Below are 23254 nucleotides of genomic sequence, written 5' to 3' on the forward strand. Positions count from 1 at the left end.
GTCCTATCCTTAGCAGTCGTAACATCTCGAACAACCTTCCATGCCATGATGACATTACACTTCGTCGACATCTTGCTATATACTAAGCGGACTCCATTGCAGGGTGAACCTTATATACATTCCTTCCAATTCTATCAGCCTTTACAGTTAAGTTATAAACAATCGTGTGTTCCATCTGAGAACTGGCGACTGGTTGGGTGTATTCATTACACAAATCGACGAGCAGGATGGATAACAGTAGCTCTTTGTCCTGCTCCGACATGCTGGTCAAGTGCACTGCAAGATCCCATGGTGCTGCTGCAGGTCCCGACAAGCCGACGGTGGCTGCTGCTCAACGACACTGGAGATCTGGACACACTGGACGTTTCTGCCGGTCTGGACATGCCAGAGGTTGCTGAACAAAGAAGAAGAAACAATAAGTATCCACAGACAAAGGCATAGAGTTGAACAAATATGCAGAACTAAACCACACTTACTTACTTTTATGTTTCTTCTGTTAGGTTGATGACAGTCTCAGTTGCTGTTAGCACTTCATGGTTCTTCTACTTAGTGACCAAATCCGCCTTATATCCCCTGACATCACAATCATGTGACTGGATGTAGTGTTCCCCTTGGCTCCTACCAGTTTTTAGGTGGGGGAGGGGGGACTGCTACTTTCCTATTGATTCCTACGAATTTTTCAAACACCCTCTCTTTGTGGAACTGTCAACGAGGCCAGTCAGTCTGGGGCTGCTGAAGAGGACGTTTTGCTGCAGACCCATCTGCCTGCAGCAGGAACTGGCATTAGTTGAGCGTGTTACTACTATAGGTGTGCCCACCACAAAAATGAAGCACATAGGAATAATATCACTTATCTGCTGCATTGATGGCAATCCACAGTGGAAGAGTCAGGCTGACAAGCCATTTCAAAGATGGAGGTCAGCAGTTCGAGCACCAGCAACTATTTCTATGAGTTGTGAAAAGCACCTTCAACCCATCCGACTACATCAGCTTCATTTGGCGAAAAGTATTTTTTTTCACTCCTTCATTGTCTCATACTTCTATCAAGAAGGACACTATGAACACAGTCCTTGACTGTATGTTTATGTTTAATATGCTTATTAAATTCCTCTCTGCTCAATGTCCACAGTTCAGCAATTGTACACATTCTGCACACACCCAGTACCTTCCGCGCCAACATCTCATCGCCCACTGAGCTTTTCCCAGCAGGTCATAAGTGGGGAATGGGATGCAGCTTTGGGACCATCTACATATAAATAAAGGCAGTACCTTATGTCCTCCCTCTCCAGCAGCTCAGCACAGACTGTCTTTCTCCCACCAATTCACAGTTGGGCGAGGAGAGGTGAAATGGGGGAGAAAAGATAAAGTGGGGGAGGGGAGGGGGAAGTGGGGTGAGGGGAAGGGAAGAGGGAGTGCAGTGGGGGTGGTGGTGATGTGTGATGTTGCCACATCTATCCCCCCAAGGGATAGGAAATGGTGGGGCACTCCAGGGGGAGCTGCCATCTTAAATAAATTTGGCAACAATACAGGGTGCACTGACTTTAGCTTTGTCCTACTACTATTGTAGTGCAGCGCTTCACTATTCTATACTAACGAAGCACCCTACTTCACACAAACGTTCTCCACAGCAACAACTGCCACAAAGGCGAAGAAGCAACACTATAGAAACCTTTAAAATGATCTCAGCAAAACCAATACCAATCACAAACAACACACCTGATCTCACAACGCCCTGCACTGTGGAGAACAGTCTAACCATGTGACAACGTAGCACAGAGACTCATCATCGTTCCACATTCCAAGTTTCACCATTTTAGTAACCATTAATTTAGAAACTGACACAATTTCTTGATAATTGTAATGAGCATGAGCTGCCATACTGTTCACATGTATCACATCATGGCAACATATATGTGATAATCTCTGTGATGAAATAATGTGAATACTAATTGTGTCAATTACTAAGTTATAATGCCATAATGCGTTTGTTTTCTGGCTCTCGTTCAATTACACTGGCCACAAACGATAAAAATCTGATTTTAATTATGCCATATGTGGATGTTTCATTTTAAGAAATAATTGAAGGTTGCATGTAGTTGTAATGGCAGCAATACTGATCAAGAGTATTTTGTGACTTGAAGAGGGCTGGTAGATGGTTAGCTGAAACTAGTTATCAATCCCAATAAAGACGATTTCATGTGCGATCTTGACTTTATGGGTTTTCAATAGCTAACATAAATTTTAAAAAATAATGATAGTAACAGATATCAAAAGAACTTATGGATGTACAAAGTACATGTTTTTGATACAGTGAGTTGTGGGAAGAATAAATTTAAAGGAACTGCTTCAGCAAAGAATATTGTGAAATGACAAAGATATGGTTTGAAAGAAGAAGTGTGTACAGAGGCAATCGTAATCATAGCTGTTGCTTTAGTAGATATGTCATTCACTTTCTGAAACTGGAGATATTATTCAGTTGTCTAATATAATGCGGGAGGTTATTCCACAGTAAGGTTGCTGCTATGGACTTCGAGAAAGTGGCTGTACTGTGGAGTGGAATACAGAGGCCTTCGCTGCGATGTGAACAGCTGTTTTTGCCAAGTTGTTCAGACGAGAGCGTAAATGTCGAAGAGAGATTTAACGAATAGTGTACATTTATGAGACAGGACAGAAGACAGAGATTATGGTAATATCTGCATTTGTCTTCATGCAGCCAGGGTAGCTGCTACCACTCACAACCAGTTTCAGACACTGTGAGATTTCCTGAGAAAGACCTTACTGGGTAACATAATTATTGGAAGTACACGTGTTCTGACATGCAACGTAGACGCTGCTGATCAAGTCCCAACCAGGTGCATTGCTCTATCCTCTTCGGTCAACACCACGGAGAAGCTATTTGTGTTGTATGAAGCCTGAAATTAAATGTATTTACACCCAACACTATATCACTTACGTCCACGGGCATCTCAACAGATCACACTGCCACACTCTGAGTCTGCCCCCCTGTGTAGAGATCACAGCTCCGTGGGTCCCCACGCTGTGTTGTTCAGACAAAAGCAAAGTTAAGGTGGAAATAAAATCCATGGACACTATCTGTTTTATTAATTTATTTATCAAAAAGAAATATTTATTTACAAGTGTATTTACATATAACCACTACTCAACAACAGTGTAAGAGAAATGAACCGGATGCAGTTGTCGAGCCGTAAATAATAAATAGAATTTTAAAATAAGATTTGGCTTGCAGGAAATCCGCGGCTAAGGGACATGATTCGTTAATTTAAAGAGATTCGCTTCAGTTGTACCAATTATTTATTCAAACGATGACTGGTTTCGAGATGTGAAGATCCCATCTTCTGGTCCATACAATGATTGTATTTGGAAACGAATAACATGCGGTGGGGCAAGTCGATGCAGTGACTCGCCCGACGGCATATTACGTATTCCCAAATACAATGGTTTTATTCACCTGAATATGGAGCTTTAACACCTGAAACCGCTTGTGGTTTGAATGAATAATCAGTACAACTGCAACGGATCTTCTTAAATTAATTAATCAGAACTTTTAACAGCTCGAGAGTCCGGCAGTGTGTGGCACACTGTGCAGCTGCTGCCTTATCCGCTCACTTGCCCGGGAAGCTGTGCTGGACGTTGATGTAGCCGCCCTTGGAGGCGGGCCCGGCGGCCGGCCCGTCGTGCACGCGGCCGTAGCTGACGCCGGCGCCCACCCTGGTGTTGCCGTCCTTGCTGGTCCAGACGCCGTCCGCCCGGCCGTGCACCATGGTGCCGATGCGGCGGTCGCGGCTGATGCCGCCGTCCACGCTGCCCGACACGTGGCTCTCCTGCCGCTTCGGCGGGTTCTCCACCCTCGACACGAAGCGCCGCTCCCTCACCACGGAGTCCTAGAATAATGAAGACAATTAAGAAGCCATCTAAATGCTTCTGGTGTCTGTGCGGATCAGAGACACGGAAATCGTCAAGTGTGTCCCAAGGATAGTGTAATGATACTGCTCTTATTTTCTACAGACACTGACGGAAAACAAAATCGCAACACCAAGAAGAAGCTGTGCGACATAGCCTACATGAAAGTTGACAGGCGTGTTTCTACACGGGAAAGATGACACCTGTTTCAATTTCGCGCCAGTCGCGAGGTGGTGCTAGTAGCACCGCTATGAAGAAGCAAATCAGGGTTGCCTTAAATACACAGTGAAACAGTCCTGATTGAGATTGACTGTAGTGACTTGACGTCAGTCAAGAATGCCTTTAAGGCGTCAAAGACGCCATCACCTCACGGTGTTTGAACGAGGTCGTGAAATAGGTTTACGAGACGCTGGAAGCTGGACTGCAGAAAGACTTGACAGGAATGTAGCCACTGTACGTGATTGCTGGCCGCGGTGTTCGTGAGAATACAGCGTTGTAAGAAGGCCGGACTCGGACGGTCACGTGGCACCAACGAGAGTGACGACCATCGTGTTCGGCGTAAGGCTGTGGCCATCGTACTGCGTCTGCAGCAGCAATCTGAGAAGTAGTTGGCACCACATTGACACAGTGAACTGTTACATACCGGTTACTTCAAGGACAGCTCCGAGCCAGACGCCCTCAAGCGCGCATTCCACAGACGGTGGTTTACCGTGTCAAGCGAGAGTTCACTGGAGGCCAGGGTGGAGGTCTGTTCTATTTTCTGATGATAGCTGGTTCTGCCTTGGTGTTGGTTAGGAAGAGACCAGATGACAGCCTGCAACCAATCTGCCTGCCTGTTACACACATCTTGAGTTATGGTCCGGGGTGCGAGTTCGTATGATAGCAGAAGCAATCTCGTGGTTATCCTACGGACCCTGACTCCAAAACTGTACATCAGTTTGGTGATTCGACCTGTTTTGCTGCCAGTCGTGAACAGCATTCCACGTTATGCTTTCCAACAACATAACGCTCGCCCACATACGTCTGTTGGAACCCAACATGCTCAACAGATTATCGACTTGTTGCTTTGGCCTCCACGATCGCCAGTCCTGTCTTCAATAGACCACATTCGGGACATCATCGGACGGCAACTCCAGCGTCACCCACACACAGCATTTGTGTTGACCGACCAAGTGCAACAGGTATACAACTCCATCCAATTAACTGACATGCAGTGCATGTACAATAGAATGCATGCACGTTTGAATGCTTCCACTCAACATTCTGGCAGCTGCACCTGTCATTAATGTACCAACATTTCATATTTCCAATGGCATAGCTCGCACTTACATTAACCTGTGATGTTACAATATTAATCGCTAAAACTGTTACCTAGACAAATGTATTCCCGAAATTTCATTACTCTACATTAATTATTTTTTGATTTTCCGATTTGTTTTGTCAGTGTACATAAATGATCTGACGGGCTACTCGCCCCCAGAGTAGTCGCTAACGCACGCCTGTGCGGTGGCGTTCGACTCTTGCATAAGCCGGTTCGAATCCTGGTGATAGATGAAATTTTCATTCCCGGTATTTGACCGGGCAAGGGGAAGATAGGTAGTGGCATAAGGTTTCTAACGACAAGTCTTTGGGCAAAAGTACTGGATTAAATTCCACACTTCCCCGCAGTGTCTCATGAAGTGCGGGGACGGTAAGCTCGGCGGCCTCCTTGTTGGTATTCGAGGGCAGCAGGCTGTGTGCCGGTACAGGGTTTTACCCACTCCTCTCCCTGATCACCTTCAACACGAACGTGACAACACCACGCACTCCCATTCCAGCGATCTGCACTTAACAGATGCACTTACGCACACAGTTCTCATATTACGTGAAGGAACGGTGCCTGCGGGCGCGTTGTATACGGAAAACCTTTCCAATTGTTGAATCTGCCCTTCAGCCACTCGTGCCACTTTACTTATCTGACAGCTGGATGAGCAGTTGCTTCCTGATGACGGTGTGGTGTACGGGAAGATTTCGTCGGTGAATGACTGTGACAGGACTCACGATGACTTAGGAAACATTTCTAGATGGTGCGATGAATGGCAGGGTGCTCTACACGTTACTGCAGCTGAGTAGGAGAAACAATCTTGTAATGATCGGATACGGCATTAGCAGTCTGCTGGTAGTCACGTCTATTAAATATTTAGGCATAATGTTGTAAAACAACACGACATGGAACAACAACGTAAGGATGGCAGTAGGGAAGGCGAATAGTCGACATCGGTTTATTGAGAGAATTATAGGAAATTCTGCTTCATCTGTAAAGAATACCGAAAAAAGAAGACTACTGCGACCCTTTCCTAAATCCTGTTCGAGTGTTTGGGCCTCCCACCATGTCGCATTAAAGGAAAACTTCGAAGCAGTAGAGAAGTGTGCGGGTAGATCCGTTACTGGCAGGTACGACAAACACCCGAGTGTTACTAAGATGCTTCGTGAACTGAAATGGCAATGAATGCAGGGAAGACAACGTTCTTTTTGCGAAACACTAGGGCGAAAATTTAGAGAACCGGTATTTGAATCTGACTGCAAACTGATTCTACGGTCGCCAACATATATTTGGCATAAGAGCTACGAAGATAAGAGAAATTGGAAGCATATAGGCAGCCATTTTCCCCTCGCTCTATTTGCGAGCTGAACAGGAAACGATATGACTTGTAGTGGAGTCGTACAAGGTGCCCTACGTCATGCACCATACTGTGCCTTGCGCTGTATGTATGTAAATGTAGGTGTAGCTGTAGACACAACACGTACAAAAACGTAACGTAAGAAGAGTGACACATAAGAAAGACAATTCCCTGATGAAAAAACTGCAAGGTTAGGATGCTACTCTTAGCGGCTGGCGTATGGTTCGTAACTCTGAGATGTAATGAACGGAGAGAAGAAAGATATTGAGCTAAGAATAAAAGTGTACGCATAACATGTAGCACTGCATAGCTCGTAAACGTCATAACCCTCATGGCTGAAACTAGGGAACACTCAGGAAAGCGTTGTATGGGGATGAGTACTGAATTCACATTCAAAATAAATAAAAAAGCCAGAAACTTCCCGAAGAATTGTAAAGAGGAGACTAACAACATGTTTAGCGTCAAAAGTGATAAAGAGGAAATATCGGAAGAAACAGAAAAAAGATTGCTATGTAGGAAAGACGATTACAGAAGATGAAGGAGTCCAGGAAGGTATCAGAACTAGACTGACGCTTACTTTCGTCCAGAAATGAGTTCGATATTAAGCAACGCACATTAAAGATTTAGCTAATAATAAAGTACAGTTCAAAAAGAAGTATGCAAGGATTGTGTATTGTACGGGGGGCCTGGAAACGACGTAACTGAGGCAGAATAAGGGGAACCAGCCCGCATTCGCCGACGCAGATGGAAAACCGCCTTAAAACCCATCCACAGACTGGTCGGCACACCGGACCTCAACATTAATCCGCCGGGCGGGTTCGTGCCGGGGACCGGCACGCCTTCCCGCTCGGGAAGCAGCGCGTTAGACCACGTGGCTGGCCGGGCGGCCTATGAAAGCTTTACTCGTGTCTAACTCCTGTTTCATTGACAAAGTTGTCAGTAGGTAAATCACGTATAATGCTACTAAATTACATGAAATCTGACTTCTGAAAATATTGATTGCAAGTAATCAATGTAAATATGTGTTGTGAACTGCAACTTGTTTGATGAATCACAGCTAAAACAGTCTAAGAATTATCTTATGCACTTCAGTGTACATACATATCTACTAAATAAAAATATGTTCCAGATTTCCTTCATGAGGATCTATGCAATGAACATAAACGTATCTCTTGTTTTGTAAATATGTATTCTTGCTTTATGACATCTTCTATATCCTTGAGGATCACCTCACTACACAGGCCTATTGATCGAAATCTACTTTAAAAAATGTTTGCAACTAAATAGCTTAAATAATATTTAAAAAACATAGGGGGAAGGTAAGGTTATTTACACTACGTAGATAGAGCACAACATTGGGTGGAAGACGAATCCAGGCCTCAGAAGGTGACAAAATAGGAAATATTTGAAATGCAATGCTATAGAAAACTTTTAGAAAATAAGACGGGAAACGAAGTAGCAAATGAAGAGGCACTACAATGAACAGCCTGAAACGGAAGTCCTTGGACAACTATTATCAGAAAAAACGTCGTAGAACCAACCAGGAATAGTAAATTTGGCACCTATTAACATAAAAAGCTCCTTTTGATTGCTGGGTATTGTAAGGAAATGATTTCTCTCACCTAACAAAGTAGTAGCTGCTATTCAGAGTCATATCTCTTTAGCCTAAATTGCACTCTTGGGAGCATAGCCCACATGTCCGCCATAGCTTTAACCTTTTGGCAGCACTTGCCAAAATAAGACAACCTTCGTAAGTAAGAGGGATAAATCGTCTTGGGACAAACATGTTTACACTGGTTGTGTGGAGCATAAAGTATAATACTATTTTTTTGTGGATTACTATAGAGGAAAATGATGGGTCAAAATCTGAGTCATTGCCTATTTTTTCTATAAAGCTCGATGACGGCTGCCAGATACAATACATATATGTAAGATACATATAAGATCCAAGTGTTTCAGCTCCTTACCCCAGAAGAAACTGCTAAAAAACCCAGCATTTAACCCTGGGGGTGTTGTCATCACTCCAGAAACCGGCAATAAACTGTGCATCGCCATTTCTCACTTCCCTGCATAAGATTATACCTATTTGTTACCTATACCAAAGAGATTTATTAATCTCGTCCACGCAGTCATGTGCGCGAAACAATGAATGACTATTGCGTCCGTAGTGGCCACACTGGGGAACTGACACATTCCGACTGATACGCACCTCTTCAACTGGAGCGGCGCAGCTAAGGGCGATGACGCTGAGAAGGAAGAAAGCAGGAAACGCCCTCATTGTGTTTAGTTGGGCTGCGACTGGTCCAGCTGTCAGTCTGGAACAGAGGAAAGACAGCATTTACAACCATACAGCTTCATAATGTTTGTAGAGAGCACTACAGGTGAGCTGACGCGATCATTAATGAGGTTAATGTTAAATAATTGATCGTACGCGTTGTTCCCATCACATCGATCAGTACCTTGAAAATCAGTTACACGGCCCACAATAAAGCTGAGTTTAGGTACCTCCCTGAGCAGCTACATTTCTTTTATGGCTTTGGGCGCTAAGGAAAGGTATCCATCCCCAATGGCAATGATTTTCAGAATAAATATTACAAAAATAGAAAATCCGGAATTTCTAATGGCACAGAGATACGTTAAAAAGCACAAGATGGTATTAATTAAATATTTCGTTATGATTGAAGTATCTGTTTAAAATAGATGACAAATTTGCAACGCAAAGTGATAAAACTAAGAATTGTGTCTTAAGTCTTTTAAAGTTATATAAACCACCCTGATTTTGTTTCTAACATTTCAGAAAGTTATACGTACATGTAATTCATCTATAATAAAATTTATATTCTAGAAAGATACATTGACATGAATCAGTTTCTTTGTAAAATAGGAGTACTTTCTTCGGGAAATTCAGTCACCATATCTCAGATATCTGCAACAGATCAGTCGACGCAGTACATTCAGCTTTTGTTAGGGTTCTTCAACTTACTCAAAAATAAATTTGCAAACATTTCGGGGAAGATCTTTCGACAAGTTTTCATATCTTACACCTGAATGTTATTTCAAGACCTGTGCGTTAGCTTATGCGTTGTGTGTGTGTGTGTGTGTGTGTGTGTTTTTCTCGGTGACAGTTCGCAGGTAAACGAACCTTTGTGGTTGTTGTATCTGGTTACTCTCAGATCAGTTACAAGTCACTGCCTCTCCCAGGCCATCTAGTCTTGGACTCCTTAACATTTGTCAAATCAGACCTTACTAAGGATTTCTCCTGCTCCTCTTGACGTGTGTAGCCTGCTGGGGTTGAAACAAGTCTGCAACTTTTTTGTGATAACAATAACTGTTAGATGATGCGTCTCAAGTTGCGTAATAAGTTTTGTTTATTGATGACTAGTTGTGGGCTGCTTGTCCATTACCAAATCATCTGCGTCTGGTTGTTAGGCAAGACGTAAGTACCTGGATGATTTGATAATAGACAAGTCATCCTAAACTAGTCATCAATAAATAATTAAAACTTGCTACGCAACTTGAGACGGTTTCTCTAACAGTTATTGTCATCCTACATTAACTGTCGATTTAATTAACATTACACTATTGATACCCCATACCGCACTTTGTCCTAGGTAATTCTGTTCCAATTTTCACAGGGATATCATATATTATCCATACTGTTTCCTTCTTGGCTGCTATTTCTTATTAGGTCATTAATATCTTTTCCAGATAGCCCATCAGTTTCGTTTAACAGCCATTCCTCATTTTCATCTAAAGGACAACTTACGCTCGCTCACTGACATCCTTTCACCTTTCACAAGCCAAAGGCACATTGTAGTGAATGTTTTATGAACACAAGCTGTCAGGAAGAGGTTTCTTGTACCCCAATGTTCAGTATAATCTTTTTCGTCTCTTCTTCATACTCACCGAAAAATTGTAGCACATCTTTTACTATTAAAAAAGTAATTCTCAACTGGAGAATATCGTTAGCAGATATTTGTCAGTTTTCCAGATATTTTCGGTACATTCTGTTTACACAATGAGAGAAAGAGTAAACAATTGTCTAGACCTCAGTTACAGTTTGTTTATACAACGACAGGAAGAGTAAACAATTGTCTAGACCTCCGCTGAGTGACAAGAGCACAGTGTTACAAGGTCATGCGTACCCATTAGCTTCCTACTCACCGAAAAATTATAGTACTTCTTTTACTATTAAAGAAATTATTCTCAGCTGGAGAAAATCGTTAGCAGATCTTTACCAGATATTTTCGGTACAATCTGCTTACACAATGAGAGAAAGAATAAACAATTGTCTAGACCTCCGCTGGGTGACAAGGGCATAGTCTTACAACGTCATGCATACCTATTGGCTAGATTTTGCATGAGGTTTACTTCGCAGTGGCGATCTAGGCGAACATCTGCGCGTTCGTTTCTAGTGTTACACGATCTGTCTGCGCAGAACGAGCACTTACCTCGCACAGTGCGTGTCCGGTGTGCCTGTGGTACAGTGCAGACTGCAGCCGCTGGCCCGCTATTTAACGGCTGTGGCCTGGCCGTAGGTGCATCCCCTCCGCGGGCACGTCACACTCCTTGGTGTTTACTGTGTGACGTCACGACAGTCGAAACCTCTCGGAACGCTGCGTCAGCAGCCGGGCGGCAGGCGATACTCTGGTTCTCGAGACGGACGTTCGTTAAGAAATTTGGTCCCACATACCAACGAAACGAACGTTGAGGAACTTGGGACGGCGCGATTTCTAGAAATTAGAGAAGTATTACATGCATCGCCAGGACATTGACATTACCTATCATCTGATTGTCGTGTGCAGAACACAATTAGAACAAACACAGCTTTGTGAGAGAGGTGGACTTCTTTATCACGAAGTACAGTTCAGTCTAGAGAATGAACGAATTTAGATGTGAGAGATGTGTTAATTACACTAACTGGATTTATTTTGACATTTTTCCAATGACACATGTCAAAAGTATGTCACACAAATGGTATCATTGAAGCTTTCGACTTAGAACCAAGTCATCATCAGATGATCTGCATATGTTTTATGTAACTTACCAAACAAAAACAAAAACAAATGGCTCCGAGTACTATGGGACTTAATTTCTCTGATCATCAGTCCCCTAGAACTTAGAACTACTTAAACCTAACTAACCTAAGAACAGAACACACATCCAAGCCCGAGGCAGGATTCGAACCTGCGACCGTAACAGTCGCGCGATTCCGGACTGAAGCGCCTAGAGCCGCCCGGCCACCGGGGCCGGCCTTATCAAAGTCCCAGGTACTATATAACGAATTCAGATCTTCCGATGAAGCAGTAATGTTACTTACTTACACGATATGAGGCTGAAATGTATAATAAGAAAACATAATCACTGTGTATCCCTAAAGCAGTATGTGTAGTCCATGAATAACTAATTGTTGTACTATGCCTGAAAAAAATGTCCTATACGCATCACTAAGCAACTTGTTCAACTCGTTCGTGGCAGCGGAGTCTATCTACTCAGTCGTAGCTGATGAGCAGTTTTACACAGACAGTCTTGCAGTCCGAAAAGAAACAGCGGACTGCAGCGTCGCGGAAAGCATCAGGCTGAAATGCTTTCCACGGTAGAATGAATGCACACAATTGTGGGCTGAATGAAGTGGACCCTACTTCCAAAGTTACCTCCACTGAATGAATATATATATTTTAAGCATATAAATTTGCTGCAAACAGTCTCGTTCTACTGCTTGAGATTTACTGGACGACGTTTGTGGTTGGTTGATTGTAAGTATAGGGGTCCCAATATCGAGATCATCACATGACTAAAATCTGTAACATTGCGTTTCACAAGGTAAAAATATGAAATATAAATCTCAACCACTCCGCTCCATTTCCACTCAGTCTTTCCCACACTTTCACACAAAAGCACAAGCTCCATAATACTTAATCACTATGTAAAATCCAGTGCTAAAATATACAGCAGCTAAAGTACTGTGGCACGGAACTGCTACTAACTGATCACTGGTGTAGCGCAATAAAATGTCTTTAGTAAACAACGGTCAGGAAAACTGATTCGTAGTCTACCTCCTATCTTTCTCCGATACCATGCTGTAAACAGGTTCAACGTGAGCGGCAGGTCCTGCACTTCTACCGAGTTCCGTCCTAGCCACGAATAGTAGCTTAGTCCTCTGAAATTAAAAATTCTTCGCTTATCGCTCCGCGTCATACTTTCCAGTATCGCTGGATGCAGCGTTTCTGCCCTCTTACTGATGCCTTCTTCTGGGATCTGGCTGTAGAATGTGGCGCACTGTCAGACATACGCAAATTAAAGGGAATTATTTCCTGTGTTTGCCGGACGGTGTGGCCGAGCGGTTCTAGGCGCTTCAGTCTGGAACCGCACGACCGCTACGGTCGCAGGTTCGAATCCTGTCTCGGGCATGGATGTGTGTGATGTCCTTAGGTTAGTAATTTAAATTAGTTCTCAGTTCCAGGGGACTGATGACCACAGATGTTAAGTCCCAAAGTGCTCAGAGCCATTTGAACCATTTTTTTCCTGTGTTTATCGCCGTGAATATTAATGACTGGTTGGCAATGACGTTTGCATGATTGGAAGAAGCTTTCACCAGTGACTGCAGGGCGGGGCGAGAGTCAGTAACTTTTGTCTGTTTAATATTGTGAACTGAAACTGGAGTAAAGTGACATTCTACTCCTTATAACTCGAGTAGTGGGTGACGAATGTTGGACTATACGAAGAAAAACGTAAATTACCTACAAACTACGGCGTGCACACACTTTTTTTCAACATGTAAACGTCACTACAGATATTCGGATTTAGGTTATGACATGTTCAATATGCCTGCCATCATTGGTGATGACGTGGCGCAGACGAATAGCGAAATTCTGCATAATCCACTGAAGTGTCGGAACATCGATACTGTCGATAACTCCTGAATCGCTGTTTTTAGGTCAGCAATGATTTTAATATAGCTCTACAAAAAGCAGTCACACGTGTTCAGATCCGCATAATATGGCGGCCAATCGAGGCCCAAGCCAGTAGCCTCTGGGTACCCCAGAGCCAGAATGCGGTCCCCAAAGCATTCCTCCAGGACATAAAACACTCTCCTGCTTCGATGGGCTCAAAAATGGTTCAAATGGCTCTGAGCACTGTGGGACTTAACTTCTGAGGTCATCACTCCCCTAGAACTTAGAACTACTTAAACCTACCTAACCTAAGGACATGGCTCTGAGCACTATGGGACTGAACATCTATGGTCATCAGTCCCCTAGAACTTAGAACTACTTAAACCTAACTAAGCTAAGGACAGCACACAACACCCAGTCATCACGAGGCAGAGAAAATCCCTGACCCCGCCGGGAATCGAACCCGGGAACCCGGGCGTGGGAAGCGAGAACGCTACTGCACGACCACGAGTTGCGGACTAACCTAAGGACATCATACACATCCATTCCCGAGGCAGGATTCGACCTGCGACCGTAGCGGTCGTGCGGTTCCAGACTGTAGCTCCTAGAACCGCTCGGCCACTTCGGCCAGCGCTTCGATGGGGTCGAGCTCCGTCTTACATGAACACATCTTATCGAAATCAGAGTCACTTTGGATAATGGGGATGAAATCATCTTTCAAAACGTTCACGTATCGTGCCATCAAGGAACATCGAACCGATTATTCCGTAACTGGACATTGCACATCACACAGTCACCCACTGAGGGTGGAGACACTTCTCGATCGCGAAATGTAGATTCTAAGTCCCCCAAATGCGCCAATTTTGATTAGTGGCGAACTAATCCAAATGAAAGTGGGCTTCGTCGCATAAATGTGCTTACTAATTCCCACCATGCCCTGCGGCCAACGTGCAATTTGAACGTTCTAGCCGTCCTCGGTGACCGAGAAGTTCTAGGCGCTTCAGACCGTAACCGCGCGACCGCTACGTTCGCAGGTTCGAATCCTGCCTCGGGGATGGATTTGTGCGATGTCCTTAGGTTAGTTAGGTTTAAGTAGTTCTAAGTTCTAGGGGACTGATGACCCCAGGTGTTAAGTCCCATAGTGCTCAGAGCCATTTGAACGTTCTAACGGAAACCGTTCAGAAGATATGACGACTTAATTTCCTATAGTTCAATAGTTGTCACCCTGTATTTGTGTTGTAGTGCTGAACAATGCAAGTGGTGTAATCACGGAAACGCTATCTGATAAAATGAGTCGCCAAAACTCTCTGAAACTGTATTTTTAATTAACTTTACCAAATCGTAACTGCATATCAAACAAGCTGTTCTTTGGAATTCTGTTATGCAGTGCAGTGGGTCTCAATACTCGACTGCGGTTCCAACACACAAAGACAACAGAATGAAAATGCTGCGTAAATTACTAATTGAATTTTGAAAGAGCGAATCAACAAAAATGTTTGTCTAAAAATGCCCTATGAGTTTTCGTACATAATCTGACTGATGAAAGTTCTAGATACTGAATAATACGTACGTGAATGTGACGCTACACCGCGACAAAATGAATAAAACTATCTGCTTACAAAATGGTAGGACCAAACTACTGAGGTCATCGGTCCCTAAGCTTACACACTATTTAATCTATTTTGAACCTCCGACGGTGGCGGGGGGGGGGGGGGGGGGGGGTTGGAGACAGGACACCATAGACCAGGCGGATACCCCGCGAAGCTATGAAATCTGAAATGAATTTTTTAAGCTGATCTGGTAACGAATTTTGGAAAGTAAAGTTACCTGTAAGTGATTCCACTGTAATGTAAAACTGGCCCTTACAAAACATTGTGTGGGTTACCTATGGCAACGGGAACTTGTAATTGCTCGAAGTGATGAACATAAATATGCAGTGCAGCTGCAAGTGTATCGTTACACTTGGTCAAGTATATCATTACACTCGGTCAGTCAACTTTGACACGCCGAGCGAGGTCAGTCGCTTTTATTTGTGATTTTAAATGTTAAATGAACTTTGCCTCGCGCATCATTTTGTATAAAGAACCATTAATTTCCTTCTCATTAACAGTCAGAGGAACGCTTGCGGGTGCGCTCAATGTTCTTACACTCGCAGCATTGTTCTGTGAATTACTGATGTTAATACCGTTCTGGAATGCAACGTACGCTCTTTTACGAGAGACGTTGAGAATTAAGTCGATCAGTTAGCATGGGGGTCTTTGTAAATTAAAACCATTTTGGTTAGCTGCCATTTCGGAAATTGACATAAATGAATTTTAGTTGTTAATACTAAAGAATCATTAATCTACTCGAATTTGTTCGAACTGATGTAGGAAAAGTGTTGTCTGAAGAATTATATAAAAAAGGTACATGTTCGTGATTATTTTCAACGCAACCTGGACTTCTTAACATGAAGTATTAAGGTGGAACTACACACACCGAACATTTACGGTAGCGTTGATATAAACAGGCCTCTGGTAAACTAGATATTAGAAATGACGAGATTTCAGAGGGGCACCGCAGCTACCGCCCACTGAAAACAGATAATGTACTGTGAGCAGGTCTACATTTACACTGTTCCTCCGGATACGTGGAGTACGCAAGGGGACGCACAGATTGTGGAATCGCCGTATTGCGATATTTATAATAACGTTGACGGTGAAATTGTACATGGCAGTGACATGCACGATCGTACTGAAAGTAAAGGTAGCAGATAATATTTGTGAAAGTAATTGTAGTAACTACGGAAAATGCATTCTGACTTGTTCCAACTCACATATGGATATTTTGTCCTTTGATTTTGAAGAAGCTTTATTTCCATACGTCCATTTCACACCTCTTCATCAAATAATCTTCGCCCAAGAGTTACGTTTCTCGGTACATAAGTGAGGTCACTGTTAGACTACGCATATTTCATTTCTTTGACATTTTCACCGCTTTTCGCTGTTCTGTTCCATACGTCCTCCAAGACAGGATTCATTAGAGCCATTCAACATGGTTTATATAATTTTCATATTCGGCAACGTGTATACTTCGGAGATCTGTGACTGTGGTGTAATTCCCATCTAAAGTGTTCGATTTCTCTGTGACCAAACAGTTCATTTCAATCACAAGAAATATTTCCGCTGCTGTTGGAACCAAACCTGGAAACTGAGAATGACACCGTACAAAACAGAGCTCAGTTACGTCACGTTACACTATATAAAGCAGGTAAAGCGCTTAAGCAAGCTGTCTTTCCAGTGTCATGTATCGATAAGTTCTGTTAGGATGTCTTGGAAGCATGAGAACTAGCGAAATTGGCATGTTACAATGACACAGTTGTGGATGCAGTGTGCTGCATAATTGATACAGCGTGGGGTGATGATGGTGATGTTTGGTTTGTGGGCCGCTCAACTGCGCGGTTATCAGCACCCGTACAAGTTCCCAAGCTTTGCTCAGTCCAGTCTTGCCACTTTCATGGATGATGATGAAATGATGAGGACAGCACAAACACCCAGCATCTCGAGGCAAGGGAAAATCTCTGACCCCGCCGGTAATCCAACCCAAACCCCGTGCTCGGGAAACGAGAACGCGACTGCGAGAACACTAGCTGCGGACTGATACAGCAGAGAAATGTCGCCGTCTATATATTATGACACTGGGTTGCCTTTCCCACTGTCACCAGTTAAAAACTGGTACAAAAATGGCGGAACATGTACTGAAGTAAGCTGAAAAGGGCGGAAGTTTTGACAGCATTTTCTTGCATGTACAAGTAACCAATGAATGTGCCCTCGAGTTCTATAAGAGATTTAACTTTGAGATTGTTGAAACAAAAGAGCTTTATTATAAACGAACAGAACCTGCTGGTGCTCATGTTTCAGAAAAGAACGTCAAGCTCAGTCACGAGAAGACAAATGATGTAACTCATTTTGAGACAATCACAACAGGATTTTGTCCGTAAAATACAGAAAATTCTTGGTTTCAAATGGGTGCAAAATGTTGCGATAAGGAATTATAATTTTTTTTTGTTAGTGGGCTTTAGTCAGAAACTTGGACATTTGTGATAATGATGATATGGTTCCAGCTTGTTTCCAGTTTTCTAGCGTAGGCGTGACGATACGATTGTGTTGTTCCCTCCTCTCCTAAGAAGTGTGTGTGAAATCTTATGGGACTTAACTGCTAAGGTAATCAGTCCCTAAGCTTACACACTACTTAACCTAAATTATCCTAAGTACGAACACACACACCCATGCTCGAGGGAGTACTCGAACCTCCGCCGGAACCAACCGCACAGTCCATGACTGCAGTGCCTGAGACCGCTAGGCTAATCCCGCGCGGCCTCCTCTTCTAATGTGTCAAGGTTTTCTGTTATAACATACACAGATAACAAAATTCATGGCCTTTATTTTAATAAATTACCAAGTAAAAACTTGTAGAAAAAGTGGCCTAGTGACTGGCATTGCTGCCTCTACATCAGGGGCTTCCAGATTCGATTTCCGATCTGGTCGAAGATCTTCTTTTTTCGTCCGAGCACTGGTTGTTTGTGTTGTTCTAATCACGTCCTTTCATCTTCATCGACATGCAAGTCCCCGAAGTGGCTTCATATAAAAGGACTTGCACCAAGCGGCCAAACAACCCCAGTGCCAACGCCAATAGTGCCATACAATCACTTCATTTTTTCCCTTACTCTGTCTGATAGTGTTATTTTCTAGGGTTCTTTTTCTGAACATTACAAATGATACGACTATAACAACATCCGGGCCATCTAATGTAATAACATTCTCGTAGAAGACGTTCATTGGAGTTACCTGATTCTTGGAAATAATAATTAACAACGAAGGACAAACTGTGCCAACAACAAATAACTCTTACCACCGGCATTCATCGAAACGGAAGGCCAGGGCCATCTTCGAGACCGTGGCGGTCACTGCTCTCTGCCAGGAAAGAGCTGACGTTACGACCGGCTCACCGGGCCCGCACACGCGCCTCGCGGTCTAACTGGCGAGCAAACAATGGCACCTGCGCACAATGCGGGGATGCACCGACGGAAAGGCCGACCCAACACGCTGGGGTATAAAGGCTGCTGGCAGTCGGGAGCCGCAGACATCCCACTGTCTGGCTGCAGCACCACAACCGACGCGGAAAAACAAGTAAGTTTCACAAATTAGGTGTATATTTGCCAGATATACTGCCTACTGCCGTACGATAGACGGTGTTAATGCTGCGAGCTTCCATGGCGTTCTCAGCAGAGTGGGATGTGTGAATGTGCCGTAGAGGTTTTTGGGATTCTAATACAGTCAGCTGCTTGATATGGATTATTAGTAGGTCGAGAACGGCACATAAAATATTTACATTTCCAAATATTTTATAAGGCTGATCTTATGCAACACACAGCACTAAGAGTGTATTTTATTAGAAACGATCGACTTCGGCTTAAGATCAGTCCATCAAAGGGTCCACTGTATCAGAGAACAAAAAAAGGTACAGGGTGTTCGGAAATTCCCGCTACAATTTCCCAGGACTTGTAGAGGGGAGTAAATAGATAATATTTTGAACAGGAACTCGTGTCCGAAAACGAACCGTTTCTGTGCTACAACATTTTGTAAACATGTTGGTAAGGTGATCACTTTTACGACTAACTGATTAGGCGTGACCCAGTACATCACTTGTTTTACAATTCCACTCATTAACAGCCGAATAAATTCCTCGTGTACTCATTGAGGGGTCCTCTTCAGCGTGATACAGTACGGCTTCTTCCGACTTGGTTGTGCGGCGTCTCCTAGGAGCACGACAGTCAAACCAGCTGACGATGGGGGTATCGTTTCTCGAAGACGTTGCTTAACTGTGGAGAAAAGTGTATGCGATGGAGTCGGACGTTGTGGAGATCGATCTTGATAAAGGCGACAAGCAGCTTCTCCGTTACCGGGAGCTCCGTCACTCAGAAGGATCGTGCCGGTGTATTGTGCAAACGTGTACTCAACCACGTTGCTCTGACACTCACAGACACGTGAATGAGGCTCGAACCTGGTCAGAGAGGTAAGTCAGGCGTCAAATAACAATAGACGATACGATGTAAACACGCCCACCCCCCTCCCCCAAGACTATCTTGTTGCATACCTACCTAGCAAATGGCTTTCCAAACTGCTTTAGTATGGAAACTGTCCTTTTACGGACATTCGTTCCGATTCAGAATATTATGTACTCACTCCCCTTTACTAGCACTAGAAGCCTGTAATAGGAATTTACGAACACCATATGCAGCAAATATTATAAATCCATGACATTGTCGGCTGGAGAGCGATCAGTTAATTCAGGGTAAACAAAGCTTCCGATACGAAGTTTTTTTTATTCCTTCGATCACGTTTATGTACGCTGTATAACTATTTTCGACAGTACTAAGCTGCCGTCTTTATATTGGAAGCTTTATTTACATGTAACACTCTGTGTAGTATTGAAGTAATGCAGCTTTTATATATATTCCGTACGAGCTCTGATTTCCCTTATTTTATCGTGGTGATCGTTCCTCCCTAGGTAAGTCGGTGTCAACAGAATAATTTTCACATTCCGAGGAGAAAGTTGGAGATTGGAATTTCGTGAGAAGGTTCCGTCGCAACGACAAACGCCTTTCTCTTAATGATTTCCAGCCCAAATCCTGTATATTTCTGTGACACTCTCTCCCATATTTCGCGATAATAGTGCTGTTATGTGAAAAAAATTATTTTCGGGCATAATGTTTACTTTTTTGAAGCGTGACTGTGTGGGATAGTTATTTATTAGTAATTTCTGCTACCAGCCACATTTTTATTTGTTTTATGTTTACTCTAACAGTATTATGTTAGATTAAACATAAAACAAATAAAAACGTGACTGGTATCAGAAATTACAAATAAACAATTACGTGAAACAACATTAAAAATGTCACACCTTACATCATTGTAACAAAGTACTTTCAGAATCGTCTCAGGTATGGATTGGCGTAATTGGTGTAACAGTTATCAGAAGTGTATTGATCCATCATTGAGACTGCCTGTAAATAAATAATATTCTATACATTTAACCTCATGAACCTATTTCTGGTGGCTGACGATCTGGGCACATAGCGATGAAATTTCGATCGCCGAAATATTGTTCCCGTAGGACATTATGAACCGGCAGTACATCCGTGGACTGCTCTATATTAATGAATTTTTAACAGTTCTCTTAGCATCAGAAATGTACACTAATTGTGGATTCAGGGGGATAAAAATGGTTTCTAAGTACAAGCAATCTGCAAGATATGTGAAGGTACTTACTGCCTATTTATATTGTAATACTTTTTGATGGTAAACATGCTGCAGATCTGCACCACTTATAATTAATCACAGTTTAAGCTTCACGTTGGCCTGCATGTTATAATAAGAGCGCACAGATGTCGCGACTTTACTACCAATTCGTTGCAGGAATCTTATGTGTTCAGGCCTCCAGGTCATCTGATCTGTCGACACGTTCCAAAGAAATGAGTTTCGGTTTCGAATCAGCGCAGATCTCTATATTTTGTAATTAAATGTATACCTCGGTGCCAGATGTCTTCGTGAATCCTCTACTCTTGTAGAATCTCATGAAGTTTACATTCTGAGGAAGGTGTTGAGCTTCCTCCATCTACGGGCAGTCGCACAAAGACTAACGTGTTACTAGTAATGCACCAGTCCTGTGTAATTTACGGTGATAAAGCAGTTATAAGCACAACACAGGGCGGATGTATTATTGGCAGCTAAGTGTCCACTACTGCATTACAGAGTAAAACCAAGTTCACGTCGCAGGTAGAGCGATGAAATCGACTGTAGTATGGAATGTCGGTTTGAAGATCTCTGTTGGTTTCTAGACAGGGTATACCTTCCAACTACGGGCCTGGTCTTTCAGAAGGCTACAGAAAAATAGAATCGGTTCCAAGCCGAGTAACGTTCCGAGTGGAATAGCTTTGCCGGACGTATCGACCATGTCAGAGGTTATAAAATGCCTGTCAGCCCCTAGCCCTCTAGCACATTTTTTTCTCTACAGATATTTCAATTAGTATTGTTAGAACTGAGCTGCTCTGGTCTGAAGCACACTGGTATTGACATCAAAATTTAATAAACTCGCACAGTAAAATCTTTTGCTTCAATCAGCAAATTCCAGTACGCACGCTCTTGCCTGTGAAATGTTATTCCTAACTAGGCATACGTGACAAGGCTGGAACGTATTTTACTTTATTTTTGATTTGAGCATAGCTGATCTAAGTTCTGACCATTGCTTTCTCGCAATGTGATTATTCAATTTCTCAAAATTTCATTCTGATGAAGCCACCGTTGGTAGGTGTCGAAACCTTGGTCAATTGTACCAAACAGTTATATGCAACTAGTTGGCTGCATGATTCCTATGTTTGAAAATTGTATGCGATTGATGAGAAACAACAATGTTTGAAACTTTAATGTTTGAGATGGTACATTCTCGTTGATTGGAAGAGCCTAGTACATCGTACGCACTGTTGGTGTTACTTTATACTTGGAAGTACCTTCAGTCAACTGTTCTGTTCCAGAGTCAACCACTATGAAGGCAGCCGTGCTGTTCCTCCTCCTGAGTGCTGTAGTTCTCAGCTGCGCCCACCCATCTCCGAAGGACAAGGTAAGCCACATCTATTTCTCTGCAAGGTAACAGACTTACTTGCCCAGAAATTTTCGATGTTTGAGAAGAAATCTACGTCAAATTAAGGCAAACAGCTGTCAGTAGTAGTTTACTTTTAGTCGCACTCTTTCTTCTTTGATCTGAGACCACCAATAAGAAATGCTTCCTTATCTGCCGATTCCAAAACTATTTTCGTCCCTCCTGATGATTTTCGACATACTACAGTAAATGCTGTGATAGTGGCTTCCAAATGATGCCATAGACAGAGGATGACACAACAGTGGCCCGCAATAGCGTGGGCTCTTGGGCCCTTAGTTTGATTTTAACAGTGTTTCCGATGCTCCTCAGGAGGACCGTGGCGGAATGGACGTGGACGTGCACAGGGAGAAGGGCGTGGGCACCGTCGTGGGCGCCCACGGCCACGGAAACGTCTGGAAGAGCGACGACGGCAGGACGCGCGTGGACGCCGACGGTAACTGGCAGAGGGTCTACCGCGGACCCGGCGCCGGCAAACCCACGTACTCCGGGGGCGTTCGCCTCTCTCACACTTGGTGAACACCGAGCACCACTACTTGCCTGACGTCCTAAGCCCATGGGGAGCACGTCGTTTGGAATTGCTGTTTCTCGGCGACTGAACTTTTTTTCGGAAATGAATCCCGTGTTAGTACCTGTATTGTGTACTACGACGATATTTAGATTCAGTTATCTGTAGATACAATATCCTGACACTCAATAAACAACATTATACAACTGCTGTTGCCTTTCTTTTCTGTGTGTAACGCTCCATCAGATACTGGGTAACATCAAAACGAGATAACAAAAGCAAACCGTGTTTATTCACAGCCAGTGTGGAGTGAAACTGCACGGCTCAACCCAAAGACTCTACACGACAAAGCTTGGACAAACATCTGGTATAGGCACATCGTTCTTCATAGTTGAGAGAAAGACCGCTAAGTACAATGTAGTACAAAGTACTGTGTAATATGCTACACCGTAGCTGTTGAAATTTTCTGGTTTCACACGCATCAGTCACGTGTCAAAGTCACATTAACGTGATAGAAAAAGTTCTTACAACCAAGTCGGATGCAACCTCGAAACATCTATATTACATACTACCACCCA

At 43.3% G+C, this 23254-nt stretch overlaps 2 protein-coding genes and 1 pseudogene across 2 annotated transcripts; 2 read left to right on the forward strand and 1 right to left on the reverse strand.

Moving 5' to 3' along the window:
* Window positions 1-3149: 3149 nt before the first annotated feature.
* LOC126234572 (uncharacterized) lies at window positions 3150-11057 on the reverse strand. Its single transcript, XM_049943276.1, has 3 exons — window positions 11033-11057; window positions 8791-8896; window positions 3150-3902 (listed from the first exon to the last, which is right to left on the reverse strand). The coding sequence occupies exons 2-3, from the start codon at window positions 8857-8859 to the stop codon at window positions 3624-3626; spliced, it is 348 nt and encodes a 115-aa protein (XP_049799233.1). The 5' UTR covers window positions 8860-8896; window positions 11033-11057; the 3' UTR covers window positions 3150-3623.
* Window positions 11058-16669: 5612 nt separating this feature from the next.
* Window positions 16670-17453, forward strand: LOC126235276 (N-alpha-acetyltransferase 50-like; annotated as a pseudogene).
* A 1151-nt stretch (window positions 17454-18604) lies between these two features.
* Window positions 18605-22884, forward strand: LOC126234576 (uncharacterized). The gene is made up of 3 exons (XM_049943281.1): window positions 18605-18642; window positions 22047-22132; window positions 22481-22884. The coding sequence occupies exons 2-3, from the start codon at window positions 22058-22060 to the stop codon at window positions 22685-22687; spliced, it is 282 nt and encodes a 93-aa protein (XP_049799238.1). The 5' UTR covers window positions 18605-18642; window positions 22047-22057; the 3' UTR covers window positions 22688-22884.
* Window positions 22885-23254: the final 370 nt, after the last annotated feature.

The sequence above is a fragment of the Schistocerca nitens genome, chromosome 2 (assembly GCF_023898315.1).
Source record: "Schistocerca nitens isolate TAMUIC-IGC-003100 chromosome 2, iqSchNite1.1, whole genome shotgun sequence".
Classification (NCBI taxonomy): domain Eukaryota; kingdom Metazoa; phylum Arthropoda; class Insecta; order Orthoptera; family Acrididae; genus Schistocerca; species Schistocerca nitens.

Bases quoted from the DNA above. Each gene is read 5' to 3' on its own strand.
- LOC126234572 (XM_049943276.1), bottom strand. From the start codon at position 8,859: ATGAGGGCGTTTCCTGCTTTCTTCCTTCTCAGCGTCATCGCCCTTAGC. The intron at 3,903-8,790 runs GTGCGTATCAGT...TCATTATTCTAG, and splicing joins GCGCCGCTCCAGTTGAAGAG to GACTCCGTGGTGAGGGAGCG.
- LOC126234576 (XM_049943281.1), top strand. From the start codon at position 22,058: ATGAAGGCAGCCGTGCTGTTCCTCCTCCTGAGTGCTGTAGTTCTCAGC. The intron at 22,133-22,480 runs GTAAGCCACATC...GATGCTCCTCAG, and splicing joins ACCCATCTCCGAAGGACAAG to GAGGACCGTGGCGGAATGGA.